The sequence below is a fragment of the Eurypyga helias genome, unplaced genomic scaffold, assembly GCF_000690775.1.
Source record: "Eurypyga helias isolate BGI_N326 unplaced genomic scaffold, ASM69077v1 scaffold19232, whole genome shotgun sequence".
In the NCBI taxonomy this organism is placed as follows: domain Eukaryota; kingdom Metazoa; phylum Chordata; class Aves; order Eurypygiformes; family Eurypygidae; genus Eurypyga; species Eurypyga helias.
Genome location: NW_010238067.1, coordinates 8,262 through 28,374, shown reverse-complemented (window position 1 = coordinate 28,374; position 20,113 = coordinate 8,262). Strand labels below are relative to the sequence as shown.

General features: G+C 40.1%; 1 protein-coding gene across 1 annotated transcript in view; it reads right to left on the bottom strand.

Moving 5' to 3' along the window:
- The window catches only part of LOC104504159 (nuclear factor of activated T-cells, cytoplasmic 3-like), a gene marked incomplete at its 5' end in the record, with an annotated part of 52,263 nt that extends 39,453 nt beyond the window's left edge, over positions 1 to 12,810 (bottom strand). The window contains 2 exon segments of the mRNA XM_010147726.1: positions 790 to 952; positions 11,679 to 12,810. Coding sequence (XP_010146028.1) covers positions 790 to 952; positions 11,679 to 12,810 — 1,295 coding nt within the window.
- Positions 12,811 to 20,113: the final 7,303 nt, after the last annotated feature.

Sequence of the window (20,113 nt, the reverse complement as noted above, 5' to 3'; positions counted from 1 at the left end):
GCAGGTACCAATCACCAGAACAGTCAGTGTATCACCACCCTCTGTTAGCCAGATGAGGACACTGCCTGCACTTCTGCATCTTCTTGTAACTGATCAAAACTGTTCTAAGACAATAAAACTTGCGTGATTCTGTTAAGACAGTGGAAATGCTGGTAAAAAAAAGAAAGCAAGAAACAAGTCTTATGTGCCCTTACAGATAATCAGTCCCAACCTAATGAAACTAGGTGATGCCTTACTTTTTAAGGAGATAGGTACCTCTGAACTGTAATACCCTTTGCTTCATGCTGAAGAGTCAAGTTTAATTTATTCCATGCATTTAAGTGAAAGTTAACTGATTTTATGGGCACCGTAACACAGAAATTACCCAATAAAAACACAAGAGGCATTTATAGTGTTCAGAAGCTGTCTCAACACCAAGAGAAAGATGATTTCTGATTCAAATGAGGCGGTATCCTATTTCAATATAGCTCCAACTCATCTATTGTTGTGACTTTTCTTACCTGTCCCCAAGCATACTCCTGCCTCCGTGAAGTTCACATTGAATATGTGAAGTAATACACTATTGCACCGTGGACAAGCATAAAACTGCATACAGCATAAAATTGTGAGGTGCACTGTAACTGTAAACATCTAAAACTAACTTCTGTATTGATCAAGTTACACTTAAGGGAGAAAATCTGACCCAGGAAGGACTGTAAGATTCACACGAGGTAACAATTCACAGCATTGTAAATACCAGTAATTGCAGTTAAAAATTTATCTTCTATCCAAGAAAGCCAAACTGCCTACCTTCACTACAGGGTGTCCTCCAGTAGATGCTTTTACTGCTCCTCTGCTTCCTTCTGTTTCATAGTGAGCTCTGTGATGAGTTTTAGGCTGGACTTCTATTTTCAGTTCACACTGCCCATAATGACTTGGTAAAGGCCAGTCCAGAGGCGGCAATGAAGATGTGCTGCAATCAAGATGAGCACACTAGGGTTAAATGAACCATGGCATTTGGCCATAGTACAAGCACAGTAAAATACATACAGTGACGTCACTTTCCTAACAAACAATGACCAAATAAGAATAGCTATTAGCCTAAAACTGTTACGTGAAAATTCCAAAATGTTGCTGGTGCATTAAAATCTTCAATTAATTATTTCTTCTGGGGCTGAGTGGAATTCCTTCCTTCCAATACCTGATCAAAAAAAAGGCACTGTACAACCCCCTGCCCCATATGACCAGTGCTGTTCTCTAATGCCTTCATGTTCATTTTTTATCCTCAAGTACATCAGCAAGCAAGTTCAAATGATATTTAGAGAGAACAGTCAACATTCAATCTGTAAGTCGTTACGTATTAACGCTCTGCATTATCATCTTCCAGCTTGTTGTTTTCCTAGGATTGGTAAGCACTGCACTTGGGTAACCACCACTAAAATGAACACTATATTGTGATCCAAAATTTTACAGCTAGTAGTCCTAAGCATAAAGACCTACTGCAACAGATGACAAAGACACCTAAACTACTTGCTTAATTTATCTACAGGTTATATATACCCTTACACTCGGTAGCAAAATCACTCCAGGGAAGAACAACAAAATGCAGAAACAGAAGTGATGTGGAAGAACCTCACAGGGAAATAAGCCACATGGTAACACCAACGTTGTCATACCTACCCTTTTACCTGCACAGATTCATAGACTTATGATTCTAGTAAGAGGAACAGTCAGATTCAAGTCAGTAATTACCTGATAGAGCAAATTAATTTATGAACATTTAAAGGTGAACATTTATAGCATTGTGTACCAAATAAGAACATTTACAATGAAAATAAGCTTCTATTAAAATGGTTTTGTACTGCCTTACTCTGACCAATAGGGAAAGCAACTTAGGTTTTAAAGGAGACGGACAAATATTGGTTTGTATCATCATCTGAGAAAGCTCAATTCCATTTCTTTCTGCTTTACAGGAAGTCAGGAAAAACCCCACCACCAATCCAAAGACATGAAAATTTCCACAAACACTAATAGCCACAGGTCCAAGAAAGATCAATTATACCTTCTGGAGAATTTAGCAAAAACCTGTCAAACATATCCACAGTTGAGAAGGAAGGCAACATTCTGACAACAAAAAAGAAAAGAAAGCTCTGTCTTCAGCAAGTATCTGGAGGGACTTGGGCTCTGCCTGCACCATACATCCACCTTTTACTACAAAAATCATTGTCACTAAGCATGGCAAAGAGGGAGAAGAAATGGCACCACTTGCTGGCCTCCTTTTCCAGGAGAACACCCTCTGAGCCTGCAGACCTGCTGCTTCATGGAGTACCTCTCCGGTGCACTTCAGGAAAGAGCCAACATTGTAGCAGAAGCCTTATCTCCTGAAGCACCTTTCTGAGAGCAATGGGAGGAACAAGAGCATTTCCCTTTCTACTTACTGGAAGGAAGGAATGTGAGCACTAAACCATCTCCACAAGCGTTCGGTGTACAGCAAAGACACTTCTTCCCCCAGTAAGGAGGGCTGATGACTGGTCCTTCAACCCAGTAAATACTGTTGCTGTGGGAGAGGACTGGTGATGTCAGCAGAAAAAGTGCAAACTGACAGTTTGCAGTGTAAGCCCAGTCCTTCCAGATATTTACCACAGACCAAGACATACTGCCTTCATGCTACTGTTGACTATCAACTAGACCTTGCCCTTCACTTCTATAGCTACTGAAGAAGAGGACTCAAGTCTTCAGTCTGAAAAAGGAAAGAAAATGTCAGGATTAGAAGATACTAAAAAGAGTTTAAAAAGAAACGTAGAACATGAGAAACCTTATTATTTCTGGAAACCTTTATGCCCCATATAACCAAACGTTCCATGTCAAAATAGTTGGTATACACAGCACATAGATATGGTCCCTGAGAGAACTTGGTATAACATGCACACCACAGGCTATACACCAATTACTGGGAGGTATAACGAAGTTTAATAATAAAACACAGTCAAGGAAAAAAGTGTTTGTTGCTTGTTACCATATAGAGCACTCCTTCTGCAATTAACTAATAAAAACGTGGCACAAGCTGTATCAGACTCCAATTATCTCCTGCAAAAATATTTGTGATACTAGAACAAACACAGCAACAGGAAAATAACCAAGTCTCGAGATTTTGTCATTCTTTGAAAACAAATAGGAAATATCAGCATGAGAGAGCAAGCAAGCACACAACACACGTGCAGACACCTAAAACATCACAAAACTGGAAAGCTTTCAAAACAGTTTTCCAAATAAATTACAGAGCCTTTGGGCCATGCCACATCATACTCACGTCTTCTAGGTGTAGCATGCTAGAGTTACAGCTGCTTCCCTTTGGGGTTTGATGTTGGACACCCAGACTACTGTTCCTCGCTGAGTATTTCCTTGCTGTCTCCATCACCCTCAACTTCTCTGCATCAGTGGAATCTTAACCAGTCCTAGGGTACACTGTCATGCAGCTTTCTGCCCTCTGTGATGATTTAGCAGTTTAATGTATTGCTGCTACCACATCACCCTTTCACTTTTGAGACAAATGCTGTCGAGCTACACATTAAAAAAATTGACATTTCAAAATGAAACAAAGTTAGATCACTGATCCAATTTAATCCTGTTAATTTATCAGAGCCCCAGTTGTCTACACAGCTTCTTCAAACAGAACTAGCGAGAGAGAGGCAGAGTGGAACCTTCCTAGCCAGCACTGTCACCTTCTGAAAGACACATGAACCCACAAGCATGGACACCAAATAGGAGTTTAAAAATACCAGAATACAGTCTACAAACTCTTAGGTTGGTTTTTGTGGTAGTTTGGGGTTTTCTTTTTACACTTTGTAGAAATCCATATAAACCTAGAAGAATCACGTCAGTGTTTGAGGAGCAAAAGATAACCAATTTGCATATATTTGCAACATGAAGCAATGCTGTCTTTGTACCAAATGCTGCATATGGCAAAATAAGCCTGAATCTGCCAGCTTTACTGCACTTAAGGATCTGTGCTCAAGAAAATATTGTTCAGTCTACACCATTAGGTGAGGATTAGCAGCAGCACTGCTAGACTTTTAACTCACCACACATTTTATCAGGTGCAAACTGTTGGTCTCTGATAGTTTGGAACTTACATAAGTTCAAAATTCAGTGCTGCATGACTCTTAAAATACCTGGAACATGCTGAAAAGTAAGAAGCTCAGCCACTTCAGAAATGAACAAAAGATACAAATACAAAAATATTTACACACAGCACAATCGCGTTTGCATTACTGATAAAGCCACTTAACTCTGTATTCAGAACCCAGAATCCAGAGCAGCTGCTGACTGAAGGGTCTTTGCAAGTCATTTTAGATCAACAGATCAAAAGAAATAAGAACCTTTGTTATTTAAAACCCCTCACTTTTCAGACTTGATGGGGGAGGAACACATTTGTAGACAATTCCACATTTCATACGAGATTTTACCTGCTTCACTGCCAAAGTGCTGTTAAAATAGCTCGTGACTAAAGCAAGTCAAGCAAAAGCCTTATTAACAATCCAGCAACCTACTAGTAAAGCACAAATCACATGTCAGGAAACAGAAATAATGAGTGACAGTTACTCTAGAACTTTCATCAAATCAATCTTAACATGTTGTTGAAACAGCAGCAATCTGTAAACCTACAAATGTTCTTCAGTAACACCAAGAGTTTTATAATCTGATTAATGCAAGCCTCTGAAAGCTCATACTCCTATCACATCAAGATTAAAGGTTTCACAGAACAGCATCTGTTAAAGGAAACTCAGAGGTAAGGAAGGAACTCTTCAGTAGCACCTTCAGCAGAAGCCAGTGCATTTCAATCACTTCGGTGAGAATGTAATATTGATAAAATTAACAGCTACCTTCTTTCTCTGCAACAGTTATGTCTAAACCACTGATTTAGGCTGCACAAATTGGTAAGGAAACACCTAGTGTTCAAGCCTAAAGACAACCCAATGTGTCCACATGGACTTCAGTATTCAGACCTAAAGACTGGGTACCCAGATCATGGCCCGACTATGCCTCTCCTGCACAGGAAGAAACAAGCCCCCGAAACCAGACTGCTTTTCTGCATTATCTGTGGCCCCACAGCAGTACGTGTGGGACAGAAGGAAGAGCAAAGCCTGTGAGAGCCACTAAAAATAATCCAGTTGAAAACTTAAACCCGTTACCTTCCATTTGTAGCATTCTTCCTGGGTAACTCAGGGGACGAAAAGCTGGGGCTGTGCAGCCAGGCTAACGCTGGCACCTCTCCTGAGGCACAGGTGCGGCTGGCTCAGCTTCCGTCTAATGCTCTCTGGGGCTCCGCACTTGGCAAGTTTTTGAACACAGGTGGCACTGATACAAGAACTCAGTATGACCCTGCCTCTTCATAGTCAGGAATTCTAGTACAAAACCTTTTGAAGATACCCACTAGGATCTCAAGATGCTTATGAAAGTTCTTATTCCCTTGCTTGGTTAAGATTCACAGATGTCCTGGAGTGATTCTTTTATTATGTCTTAGTTGCAGCAAAAGGAAGATTTTTTCCACTCACAGCTCCTTCAAACACATCACTGTGGGAAAAACTTCACTGACCATACAACGAATATTCCACATCTTTGCCTCATCCCAAGTTTTTGCAGAGATTAACCGGTGACAAGTCAGTGTTGCAACACAGCAAACCCCAGAGAATCTCAAATCATAGCCGTGATCCAATACTATCGTCCTTTTCAAGAAGGCTTGCAAACAGAGTCAAAACACTGCTGTGGTTGCTCCCCACCACCTAGAGCAAAGCAACACTTTTCCAGGTGGAGTCATTTGGAGTTCTGAAATTTGGCACCATTCCAGTTGCTACAGTGACTTTTCAGACTTTTCAATACTGTTTACACTTAAAATATCAGTGTTCTACAACTAGCAGACCCACAGTTCACTATGCTTTCAGAGTATTGATACAGTACACTGCCAAGTAAAACCTATATTCTATCATTTCAGAACGAGGGAGAGAGCTGAATTACATGTACAGAACAAAGGTCCCCTACTAAACACTGCCTGAATTTTTCTGGATTCATTAATGGTTGTAAACATGGCAGCAATAGCCTAGCTTATTAAAAATCTGAGAGGTTCAAAGTCCTCTTGCTTGTCTCACTTAAGTGGGTCTTTATCTTCAAAGTCAGCGATTTGCAAGTATTTTCACTATAAAGTTTTGCTCATGTAGCCCAGCTGGTGTTATTTCTATTTATCAAACTAAGATGATAACTACAAAGCAGAGTAAGTTTGTCTATAGTCCACTCACATTGAAAGATTAATTCCTCTTAATTTTAAGACCAAAGTCCCAATAGTTTTGTTAAAAATAGAACATAATTCTGTTCTCTCTACTCCCCAGACTTCAAGAGAAGGATTAAGACAAGAGAAGCAACTTTTCCAAGCATTCAGCCATCTACCACTATATTTAAACTATTTTTTTTCCTGAGAGACTAAGCAACATTGCCAGCAATCCTAGTTTCCAGCAGTAACTGCCAGATAGTTGCAGGTAAAATACTCTTAAGTGTCCATCGCTGAAGAGATTCCTGAGCTGTGAATACATCTATCAAAGCTCGTTTGTTCATCACCTCTGGAACAATGACACGACTTGATATGGCATCATTTCTCAGTGCTCTAGATTAATACTGTGACACAGCAGCGTGAAGACAAACACCAGTTGATACAGCAGGTTTTATATCAATGTGTAAGACTCTAAGGACTCCACGAGGGAAGACAGAATAAAAGAAACTAGGTTTTATTTCAAGATTTTTGCCCATTAGTGACTATTGCCTGGTTATCTACCATCATCGACCGCTCTGCTAACAAAATGCCCCGTGTTACCTGCATCACTGCTGGCCAAGGCTGTGACGGATGTTAACTCCAGAACACCGTAACCGTGGCTGTTACCCCAGGAATGTCGCTGGTCTCTTAGGAATTGTACTTTTACTGACAAGTCCTCACCACACGTATTACAGGTGATATTACATTGATTGATCAGTAGAGGTTTCTGGGTCATCCCTGGACTCTTTTTATTCCAGGTTTAAAAAAAAGTATTGTAAAACAGACTAATTCTGCCCCACCCTCCCCCCAACCTTTCTAGAAATCTTACAAGTGTGAACCTGTTTCAGGGGAGACAGATCAGACACAGAACGACTATAGATACTGTAACTGGGAACATTAATTTATGTAAAACAAGTATACATAACACTTCAAAATACTATTTGCTACTCATCTTTCTGACAGAGCAGCTTTGTACTCAAGGAGGTTGTCTGGAATCTAAACAAGAAAATTTTAATAGAAGGGATCAGTCTTGAAGGGCTTCCCAACATTACATGGTTTCATAAATATTTACTACATACCAACTACACAGAACTTTCACTAAGTTTCAAAGGCGTAAGGGTACAATTGAGATAATTGACATACTAACCCCTTTCAGATAGTGCCTCAGTGAGAGCAAGCGGATCAAAATTAGGTATTTGAATCTGAACAGATTCTAGGAAGAAACAATTCCCTAGCATTCTTCTAGACTATTTATAACCTATATTGACACAGGCCATCTAAATATGAAAGAGAACTTGAAGCATCTATATTTCCCTTCCAACAGCCAATACAGAACGTGGGAAAGGAGTGAACGAGAACAAGAATCCAATTAATAAAAGAATCTGAAATAACTTTACACAAAAGCCTAGAAATAGGTCTTTTAAAGAGATTTAGTGACAGAAAAATACTCATTTATTTTTTGAGTAAAACTCAAGCCCTAACAGTAGATATGCAAGAAAAAGTCATAAAATCAGCATCTTCACAAAATTGGGCAAATAAGGTGGTGATGTAGATCTGACCTCCCCATTTGCTTAAGATCCCAAAAAGAAAGGGATTTTCCAAGCATAGGGGAAGGAAACATGAGAAACACAGATAAAGAAATTTCTTATCGATCATCCTGGGGGAAGGCTGGAAGGTGGAAGAAAGAGGTATCTTAAATAACAGTAACAAGAATAACAATGTAAGAAATGAAATTATCAAATAACTTCACTGCTGAATATTCTGTCAAACCACCAGTTTAATCTGCCTTACTAAGAGCCCTCATCTGGAGGGCTCTCATTCTGGAGAATCACATCCCTGGAGCCAGCAGGTCCAGGGATGTGATTCTCCCCCTGTACTCGGCACTGGTGAGGCCGCACCTCGAGTACTGTGTTCAGTTTTGGGCCCCTCACTACAAGAAAGACATTGAGGTCCTGGAGCGTGTCCAGAGAAGGGCCACAAAACTGGTGAAGGGTCACAAAACTGGTGAAGGGTCTGGAGAATATGTCTTATGAGGAGCGACTGAGGGAACTGGGCTTGTTCAGCCTGGAGAAGAGGAGGCTGAGAGGAGACCTGATCACTGCCTACAACTCCCTGAAAGGAGGTTGTGGAGAAGTGGGTGTTGGTCTCTTCTCCCTAATGACAGATGTTCGGACGAGGGGGAATGGACTCAAGCTGCGCCAGGGAAGGGTTAGATTGGATGTAAGGAAGAAGTTCTTCACTGAAAGGGTTATCACGCACTGGAACAGGCTGCCCAGGGAGGTGGTGGAGTCACCATCCCTGGATGTGTTTAAGAGACGGGTGGATGAGGTGCTGAAAGATATGGTTTAGTGGTGGACAGATACGGTTGGACTGGATGATCTCTAAGGGCTTTTCCAACCTAGTGATTCTATGATTCTATGATCTGCCAAGGTGCTTCGTCAGTGACATCATCGACAGATACCATCACTATTCCTAGATACAGAAGACACTCCTTAAGCCCTTTTTGCCTGTTGGAAAGGAGTTGTTCCACTGGTTCTGTCCATGTCACTTGTCTAGACTTATCTTTGACAAAGAAGCACAAATGTGACTCAGGGCACATCATACACACACATTTTTCATATGCAACACACTGGCAGATTATGGGTTTCTGTGACCAAATAACAAGCTGTCATCTAACAAAATTGTTTGGATGGCATCTGAAATACAACTAAAATGCTCAAAAGCATGTTATACATTTTAAAATTTTGTTAAGTATTGCACATTACTGAACAGGGAAGCAAGGAAAATGTAGTCAGGACTCCATAGCTAACTGGGTTACAGATTTACAGAACTTTAGATAGCAATCACAAAAGAAGGTGCTATCTGCACATTTCACAACACATCACAGGGGAGGGAACTATCCCCACTCCTACCTACCAGCGGTCAGTTTACTGCAGCTGAGTGTGCACACTTGTCAGTCACTTTGTATGCTTGGAATCAATACTGTCGTTTACTTCATGCACTACTGTGTGCTTGACAATAAAATTATGACATTTTAAAAGAATATTATTTGTAATACACATAGTAATTTATATTGTAATTAATCTGTTTGTATCTAGAATATGTAATAAAGACACAAATTGCAATCAGTATCTAATTATGACAACTGAAGTGTTCACTTTCCGTCACAGTCAAACTATTTAAGAAACAGTGGGTCTTCTTGCATTTCATTTTTATTCCTAAAACGTAAGAGTAAACTCAGCTGCCCTACTTTATAAGCATCAAAATACAAATATATTATTTGACAGACTGCGATGGTTTAGCATACTGAAGATGCATACTCTTACAGCAGCTGTGGAACAGGCTGCAGCTGCTAAGGAATTCAACATTTCACTGAGGATACAGCTGCCAGGGCAGCCATTTCCACTAATTCAACAGTCAGACTACACTTTTGGCAGCAAAACTATACAGCTTAGTTTTATTTAGTTTACTTGTTAATAGGTGTAGCCTCTATTGTCTTCTGCATGCTTGCCCATTTTATATTCAGAGAATATAAAATGCCAACTTCTGAATAAATTCTGACATTTAAAAAAAATATTTTTACTTCTTAATGACAGTAAAATTGATTTTATTCAGGTCTGGTCAGTTCCCCCACTACAAGAGGAAGCAGGTTTCACTGAGTATCTGGTTTTGTAACTATTTTGGTCCTCCCACAGAAGAACCATAGATCCACACCCCCAAATCTGCCACATGCCTGTATGCCCATGTGCCTTCCGTAGCGCTCACCTTTCAGGAGCTACATTAGCCTGCGAGTCAGGAGTGCTGGGTATCCACATAAATATAATGCAATTCCAGAGTACACAATTAAGGAAAAACAGTTATCGTTGTTTCAGGTAGAATGAAAAGATTTGGTAACATACTGATCACCTTTTTCTTAACAGGTCAGCAGACTGCAACAGAATTAAAAAAACCAACCAACCTGAAACGCAAAAAAAACCCCACACCTTCGAGCCAGTTAACATCTGCCAACACTGGAGTTTGATCTGGTAAAACAGAATTTCCCAGCTAGCAGCTCTGAGTCTTTACTGTTAAAACTTCCCATTCATAAACAGTTATGTGGAAGGGCATAAAAGGTGGGGGGGAGGGAAATTTACTCACTAAAATCAACACCTTCCTGAGGAGAAATTAAAATCTGTGGTTATAGAATTATGCAAAAAATGACAGAACAGCTAAATAAGCCTTGTTTAAATATGTTTTGATAGTAACAATCTAAGCTAGTTGATAACTTCTAAAGAATTTATACAAAAGTTAGTTTTAAAATTAACAGAAGTTTTGTAGTAATAAAAATGAGTCTTTTGTGACTCATTCGGCAGTGAAACTTCGAAGTTCGTTGTCAGAATTCAGAAGAACACTGAAGTCTATTTGGTAGAAGCATGGAAGCACTGACACTTAAACCTATAATATGGCTTTTAATATGTTAAGCAGTTATCCATGTAACTGATTGACCTTCTTACAACACTTCCACGTAAAAAAAAGTCAGCAGCTCCTTCCTCCCAGTACCCCCCTATCCCTGATTTTTAAAACCTAGTAGAGCAAGAAGGTGGTTGAGGAATCAGGTGGGTAACTTGAGCCAAGTAACCATGGTATCTGTCCATCCAGCAGCCATGCTGCTTAAGGATTCCTCATTTCTGCTCCCCCTGCCGCACCGCGCCACCAGGAGCTATACGGTTGGAAAGATGGGAGCTGCTCCATGTAAGAAGTGACAGAAATGGAAGGAGCGTGCATTTTCCTCCCCAGCTGAACTAGTTCCCTCTCCTGAGCCCCTACAAACCATCCTGCTAGCACGTGACAGACTACAGAAGGAAAAGGGTCAACTCAGCACTACCATGGGGGAAATGCCCTTGGAACTACAGCCCAGAAAGCAATTCTTTCTTGATTTTCAGTGTGCCATACAAATTTATTTATGCTATTTCTAGAATTCTATCAACCCAAGAAGCAAGTAAAACCAAAAGCAAATAAACTCCCCACCTCTTTTGTGCTCTCAGCTTTATAAAAATCACGTAAGTCAGGTTTCTGTAGCTATGTTTAAATGTTAACTGCTCATATTTGATGGAATTGCAAAATGCATAAAATCTGCAGACGTTTGATTCAGCTGGGCTCTGCACATGTATGCAAACAAACTTTATTTAAATAAAACTAATCCTGTGTTACAGTGCCTCTACTGCATTTTTTTAAAGAAGGGTATTTGGTGTCTCAACTCTGGTTTTTCCTAATTATATCATCTACTTGCCTACAAAAAGTTTTCTTTAAGAAGTCTTAACACATCACTGAAATAGAAGCACATTTACACATCTATTTAAGATGCACAGGAAGGGAAAAACAGGAGGGAAGCCTTCTGAAGGACTTTCTGATCACTTACCGAAATATAGGAGTATGACCAGGCTTTGGTTTGTTCCAAGTAAAGTGCGAAGGAACAGAAAGAAATTGGTCTCCGGGCAAATCTTTTTTCAAGGTGTGCTGCGATCCAGAGCAGTCATCTACTGCAGTTTCAAGGGATGGCGACAAGTTACCCTGTTCTTCAGGACAGACATCTATTTTTCCAGATAAAGTGGCAGTCTGATCCTCGGAGGTCTTTCGTGTTTTTAGAGGAATATCAGTCTCTGTACAACACTGAAATGGTGAGAGGCCAGAATTGAGGCCTTGTACGTTATGGATGGAAGTGTTTAGCCACGTGTCTTCTGTTATGCTTCCTCTGGGAGAATGGCCAGGTGACGGAGTTGGAGAATGGTGAGGAGAGAGAGAACCAGCATAGCAAATCTCAGCACTGGAGTGTCGGCGTTTCCCACAGGGGGACGTAGGTCTTGATGAGGGTCTTGATGTTGGTCTGGGGCTTAGCCAATTTTCGTCTGTAATACTAGTTCTAGGAGAATGACAGGGAGACTGTCTAGGTGACAAGGCATGCCCAAATCCGTAAGGCTGCTGCCAAGATTCATCACTGGGGCCTCTCGGAGAACCACCAGGAGATGCCAAAGGAGAGCCAAGGGTAAATCGAGCCGCTGCTTCATTTAGCTCTGAGTCTACATCATCATAAACGTGAGAAATGGATTCACAAGAGGAAGCATCCGAAAACCAACTTCTGGATGAAATGCTGCTAGCAGGGCTTGGACTAAGGGATGACTCCCTATACGATGGCTCAAGAGGAAGATAGAGATGGTCCCGAGAAGGCCTTTCCATATATTCATTTTCTGTGCCATTTGTGTGCAATTCATCTTCGTTGGCTTCAATTCCTTGATGACAGTTGGGTGAAATAGATGTGATTTGAATACTAGGGCACTCAAAGGGTTTGGGTCCTCCTAGGGGGCTGTATTTGGGTTCTGGAACCTCACAAGTTCCTTCATAGCTCTTGTGACCCTGAAGTCTTGTTGGTGGTGACAGAGGAGAGGAGTGAGACTGCAATCCATGGCGAGGAATGCAAATGGGCTGGTTCACAGAGGATGACGGCTGGTCTACGTTGAAGATGTATATGGACGCACAGTCATCTGACTCAAGATCTGAAAACAAAATTTAAAAGAGAGGAACAGAGTCACAATGCAGTACTTTTGAGAACGCCATAAAATCCTTTTCTTCCCAGGTATGGCCCGTTTTCAGCATCCTACACATTTCCCATTACACCAGCCACATAAAATAAAGCTCATTCGTAATTTTAAATTTTCCCCAGTCATACTACAGCTAAATATGACTACAGCATAGTTTTCTGTCATAAATCTTGTTTTCAACCAGATTCCACAGCCTATGCACATCTTCAGTGGTTGAAAATATAATACACGCAGAAAGTGGCTTTAAAATCTTGAAAGGATGAAAACTAGAACACTCAAGCTCTCTTTCATAGCTACACTCCATTCATAATCAAACATTTTTAATCATAATGCATTAAAAAATAATCTTTTTGACATAAATACAACTATGATACTTTCCGCAAGCCCCCTAGTCAATACTTAGAAGCACCAGAATATCGCATACATAATATTTAACTCCTTTCACACCAGAAAGCATCTTACAGCGACTCAAACCTCAGCGAAGATTATAAACAACGAAAACCATACAATCAAAAAGAGGCTTAACAGAGAACATCATGAAGAACCTTATTCCAAAGATCTTTTTTGGTTGCCTAGAAAACTCCCAAGTACCCATCCCACAGCACAGCATTTTCCCAGTGCAGTCTCACAAAGTTTGAGCACAAGTTGTTTTGCCTTTTTTATGCTGAACAATACATTCTCAGATCGTGCTAACTTATCCAAAACACAGGAAATATTCCAAAGAAAAGCAAGTAATTGAGAGGGAGTGCAAGTCTACTTAACAAGACCAGCAGCTTTGTCTCACAGAACTGAAGCAGATTTTCTTGCCCCACTTCTTGATACTGATTTAACTGCTGGAATGAGACATTTGTCTGAACAAGAGTAGAAAACAGCTTTTTTCTTGTTTTGTACCCACTACGCTTCCACTCTTGTTTCTTTCTCCCTGTAAAACAGATCATTCCCTCTGTAACTATAGAAAGTAAACATGCAGGAGACTTCAGGCAGTTCACTAGTTATCATCTGCTAGGAAATGAAATTAAATGTACTTGAACTATCACCACTAGACACTGAAACTAGTCTCAAAATCTGTTAACAATATTGTCTCTACAACCTCAGTAATTTGTTTTAATGCCAAATCACTCTGAGAGCCTTTGACACATCGCTAAACTTTAACATAACCATTAAAATTATATAGTTTCTAGTTTTTGTGGGGGTTTAAGTATTTTTTTCAGTAATAGGGGAATATGATGCAGAAGCAGAAACGTTTCTGCAAACTAAAACGCTCCTGTGTGAAATGTGATCAGGAAACATCATGTTCATAAAAATATTTTCCATAAATCCAGACTATGTGACATTAATTGCATCTCTGGGTATTAGGTCTTTTTTCCTCCAGGGTTTTTGTCCTGAGTATGCTTGTTTTTAAATAAAACTCGTCTCACCCAATCAGCTAAAATATCCAGACAGGAAGCCATGTATTTTAGGCCTTTCCGTGATGAAAAAAATTAGTATGTTAATGAAGTCATTCTATGATCAGTTTCACTAATAGCAATCAGCTTCAAATTAACTAAAACAGAAACAAAACAAAACAGCATCTCCTCAGAGACAACAAGGAAGCATTTTGAAATGGAGATACAGCGTACTGTTACCAAGGAACGGACTATGTTCCTCAGACTTAAAAAAAAAAAAGCTGAAAGTTCATGGGCAGGGAGCAGCTCTATTAGTAATCTATCTATTAAAGGAGGCATAAAATTACATTTAAAACTAGTACTAAGTAGTTTTATAAGCACTGTGTGATCTTATATAACCGTCATATATAACAATTATCTGTATTGTAAAATTATATCATTAGCTACTATTATACATCTTAAGAGCACCAAAAAAAAAAATCAGTTTAGGTTAATTTCTAAATACCCATACATCAAAAGGATCAGGATCCTCAGGAAGGACTATTTTGCATATCATGCAAAACTAACGCAAACTGACTACATTGTTCACTATGATAACAAATGTGTTTTTTTAAAATGTAAAATTGGGGATCTTTTTTGCTCTTCCCTGTCACAACACATGAAATGCAGACAGTAGTTAGTTACAGGTTTTCCACCTCTATCAATATTTTCATGTGCAAGATCACAGATGCCTGTTTCCTAACTCAGTATTAGAACAGCTGTAGGAGCAGTAGCAGCACAGTGTGCTAAAACTCTCACCAGTGCAAAAAGCCTTATTTCTCTTGCAGCAATAACCAGAAAGTCTTAAAATATTTCAGACAATTTGTCCACTTTCAATGTCACTGGGATTTATGAAAAGCAGATTTACACTCAAAATTTAAGCTTCATGGAGCTGAGGTAGAGATCAGCCTAGTACAGACTCCTCAACGACCAGCTGGGAAGAGCTGGAGAAGGCAGCAGAGCACTCTGACCCACGTAGACTTGTAGTGAGTTTGGCACCATGGTCTCCCACTACCCCTCTCCAGCAGCGTACACACACTCAAACAAGAAGCTAGGAACCTAGAGTGAGAACTATGCAGCTAATGAACACCAAGTCCCAAAAGCATGCTTAAGGCTGGGGAAACAATGTATTTTGAAGTCTGAATCACCCAAACCATTTTCAGACACAATCAGTGAACTGGCAGATTTATTTTAGTTTGCACACACAAACCTCCCCCTTATGTTACATGTTAAAATAACCTGTCAGTCGCTCATACAAAGGACAACACTAACTACTAAGACCTTTACAAACAACAAACAAACAAAAAAAAAGTCCAATACAGGGCTTCAAGAAAGCAGAGGGTAAGCAAACTCAGGGGAAGTCTCACAATAGGCAAGTGCAAGGCGAGAAAGAGTTATGGAGAAGCCCAAGGCAAAACACGGAGTTATGGAAATCTGGTTATTTAACTGGAGACCTATTACAAACCCAACAGTCCTATTGGGCGAGGAAAGGAGTGCAGTTGGCCAAGTCTTGAGGCCTTCACTGACCGTAAAATATGAGCAGGAAGCATCCAAGACACAGAAAATAGGTCAGATTACTAAGGTAGAGCATAAAAACTACCACAAGCATGCGGGGGCAAGATGCTAGATAGGACAAACACAGGAAAACACAAAGACCAACAGAAGCAGTGCCATACACATCAAAAGCCCACCATGACCCTGAGAAGGCAGGTGTGTTAAATGCCTTTTCCCCCCCCCCCCATAAAGTCAACTGACTAAATTGCTTACAGGTTAGCAGCAATGCAGAGTAAAGAAAACTCAACTAAATAAAAGGTTAAAGTACTGAAGAATCATGGGCCAATAAGTTTAGCTTCAGTTTTAGAAGTAGTATTAATAGTTTATTTGTTCCAGTAAGCATTTAAAAGGAGACAGGGAAACAAAACAAGTTGTCAGTGTTTGCTAAGAACAAAACAGCGTCAAACAAATTTTGTTTTACGACCAAATGAGGAGGTCTTCTGGATAACCAGCACAGAAAGAAACTCAGCTTTGTTGTAACTCATTAAGACTTAACGCTACCAAGCCCAGAGAAACTGAGTCTTTAGAAATGTAGCGAACGAAGCCTTGTTCCCCACCATGCCAAGATCAGGTTTGCTACTGAGGGATCACAAAAGTTAGCAGATGCCCTACATTCACACGGTGTATAGAAGCTATATAAAGCTGCAGACTTGCATTGCAATCTTACATCAGGCGTCTGTGTCATCCTCTATCAATGAGAACCAGAAGGTCTGTCCTTTTGAATGTACATTTGCTACAGTCTGGAAGCAGACTAGTTTACAGAAGCTCCTCTTCAGTATTAAAACAATGCTGGCTCATCCCTCACTAAGCTGCTAACTACAACTCAACGTAAGCTAACTGGGGAATATAAATACATAATATCCAGAACAACTGCTCCTGAAGTACATTTTGCTTGCTATCTGCCCTATCAGACTGCATATTCAGGGCCAGTAATGCTTGCCCACCAGTTGTTCACTCCTCAGCGATGTCCTGGCACATGCGTATGTGCAGCTGTGCAGTGAGCCAGATTTCTCCACAGAAGGAAGGTCAATAACTATCAAATGTCTGAACACAAGCCCTGTGCCAAAATTATCCAAACCACTTCATTATTCCAGGTTTGTAAGCTCACAGACAAACAGGTTCAGACAGTAGGAGTTGTTATAAGGTACTCATAAGGCGCAACACGATCTAGGTCTTAGAAAAATACTACTGTGAAAACAGGATCAGTAATCAAGTCCTTTAAATAGCATGAGGAAAGACTTGAGCATTGCCACAGACATCATGCCCGTCCTCCGGCAAGTCGTCGAATCTGTCTCCACTCTCAAACTTTAAACAACCACCTCTTCTGTTTTTCAGTTCTGTTAAGACAGTTGCCATTATCTCTTTCTGAACACGATGGTATTATAAAGAATGCCACAGAAATGTCTGTAAACGAGAACAAAAAGCGTATGTGGTTCCATTTCTTGATGTCATTATCCTACTGATTTGCAGCAGTTCATCTATTTCTTGGGATGAAAGAAGAGTCCTTAATCTTCACAAAGAACCCAAAATACCCAATAGTCAGTCTGCCTTCGTGCACTTAAAAAGAGAATCAGAACTGTCATTGGTCCACTACCACAGTAAAGCTCTATAACTGGATATTTTAATTCCAGTTTTCCATTACAACCTGTAAAGTTCTCCAGACACACTTCCTACCACCTTAAACATCAACTTCAAAAACACAACCCAAACCCCCTAAAAAACACAGCAATGCACTAGTTTAGGAGGAGTACAACTGACTGGTAAGCCACCAAGTACAGTACTAAAAAAGTGTAAATTGTGAAAACCAAGTTTAGCAACACACAAAACCAGTAGTGCAAGTTTAAGCCTTCAGAAAAGGCTGATTTAAAACAAATGTCATTTAATGAAGCAGTTCTCCCTCTTCAGTGATTTTGTGCTCTGTTTCATGGTCATATCAGATTACTCAAAAAGGATAAGAATAGATTTTACTTCTGTCAGTCATGTACACTAAAGGCAGCTCTGTCGTGCCCATCAGAATTTCACTGGTTTTCTTGCGTTAATCAGGAATAGTGGAAATGTACAAAAAACCCAATCTTCTCAGCAGTGGGAGCTTGCCAGTTCTAGTCTAGATGAGAATTCATTATCCTCAGTATAAATGCAGAAGAATAACGAAGCTGCACTAGCTTAAGCAAGAGAATAATACATCTCAAATGTTTACAACTGGCATTGAATAAAATAAGAATATACTGGCTCTCGGGGTGTAACTACATATTACAGTTTTTTCAGCAGCAACTACCCTCCCACACACACTCACACCAAAGGGGGAGGAGAGATGAGAAGAGAGGTATTTTTAGCCCAGATGATTTTGGCAATCAGATTTGCAGTGCACCAACATAAACACCTGTGTATATATACACACAAGTGACAGGATGGCAAGCTTTAGGACATGGGGAGAAATAAGGAAGCAGGACAGGAACTGAGGGTGTTTTCACTATCAAATAAAAACGTAACATGCAACTAAACCCTTGCCATAGCCCGGTATGCATTTAAACTACAATGGCTGTCTTAAGTGTACATCCAGCTTTACTCTCAAGTAACATAATTAAGTTCCAAATAGGGAAATAACAGGCATGAAATGTTATTCAGTGTGTAAGAAAAACAGATAAACAAACATGAAAATCAAGTGTGTCTGCTTAATCCATAAGCACATTTCAGAAAGTTGTGTATGGAGCAAATGAAGTTCATTTCAGTTGAGGAACTTCCCTTTTTTTTTTTAAAAAAAAAACAACAAAACAAACCAGAAGTTGTCTTAATCTTTTGCAGCAGAGTGCTTTGAGATACTTTGATAAAAAGTGATGTGCAAAGCAAAGCAGGTAAAGAATCCAGCTTGTAACTGTTGGGTTCAACAAGAACGAGTCATTCTAAGTTCAGTTAGAAGAACAGAAGACAGAAACCGGAAGTGCTAGGCAGTGTTTATACCTGTGCCTTTCCCAGCTCTCCTGGTATTTCTGGTTGATTATGAAGAATGGCTTTAAATGAACACTTCAGAGAGCTCATGGTTCAGTGTTCGTATTATTAACCTGATTATTTGTATCAGGTTAAAAAAGAGAAAGATTTACTTTTTGCTTTAAAAATCCAAGTTCTACAGGCTTCTTTCTGCTTCCTTCTTTTCTCTGTGGGTAAGTCATTCAAGGGGGCACAGTATTTCGCTGCATGATACCCTTGTAGACAAAATGGAAGCTGTTGACCTCTAGTTTGATGAAGCCTCACTTGTCATTCAGTGTTATACAGAAAGTCAGCTTAACACAGCCCCGTAGCCCAGAGATATTAGGAAATACACTATGGCCCTTGGGAAGATTCTTCAAATGACACCACACATCCGTGTGGCAGTTACTAACATAATATCAACAGCCTATTTGTCACTGCTGTTCTGAAGATGAAGTACTTTATTCTATATGATCAGTAGTTAGAATTGGTGAAAGGCTGCAGCCCTGCTATCCCAGAGCATCTGGGATGTGTAGGTATGGGTACAGAAAGCAGGCTGAGCACTCCAAAACTGGTGTGTTGTGCCCGACCCAGAGGAAGAACACAGATCCTAACAATAAGTGAGGACTTCAGGCAAATACTGTTTGAAGAGAATAAGGAAATTACGTGCTGTAGTTGCCAGCCAAAGGTTTCTCTAAATTATTGGTATTGCAGGCCAATTTATTATCTATAACCTAACTCTTCTTTCATGGGGGCAAAACCAAATGATTCCATAAAAGGCTCTCCAGTTATTCAACATTCTGGTTCATGCTGTACCTATAAACTGAAATCCTCCCATAACTACCTACATTGATGCCTTTACCACTGATCTAAACACCAACAAGCTGGCTGACAGCAACATTCTGCTCTGTACAGACACTTCCAAGCCCATAGTCTGCTCCAGTCCTGAAACAAGCACTGAGCTGAACCCAAGTTTCTAAGATCAGAATGTATAAGCAGGGCCATAGCAAACAAAACAAGACAGGAGCATGCAATAAAATGGGTATTTTGGTTTATAGAAGGGTATGGTGACATAGGCCAGGGTCTTTGCAAAAACTAGTTGAAGAACAATGCAATAAGCCAAGGCAAGAAGTTTTAGTGGGTAAAGGTAAGTAAGAGGAGGGGAAACCGAAATGGGAGCATGTTTCTCTATCAAACAGAGCATGACACAGAGGCTGAGAACTGGTATTGACAGTATCTGAACCTACTAGTTTGGGAACTCTTCACACTTCAGCAAAACTGCATTGTACTTCTGCAGCCATCCTACAACATGACAG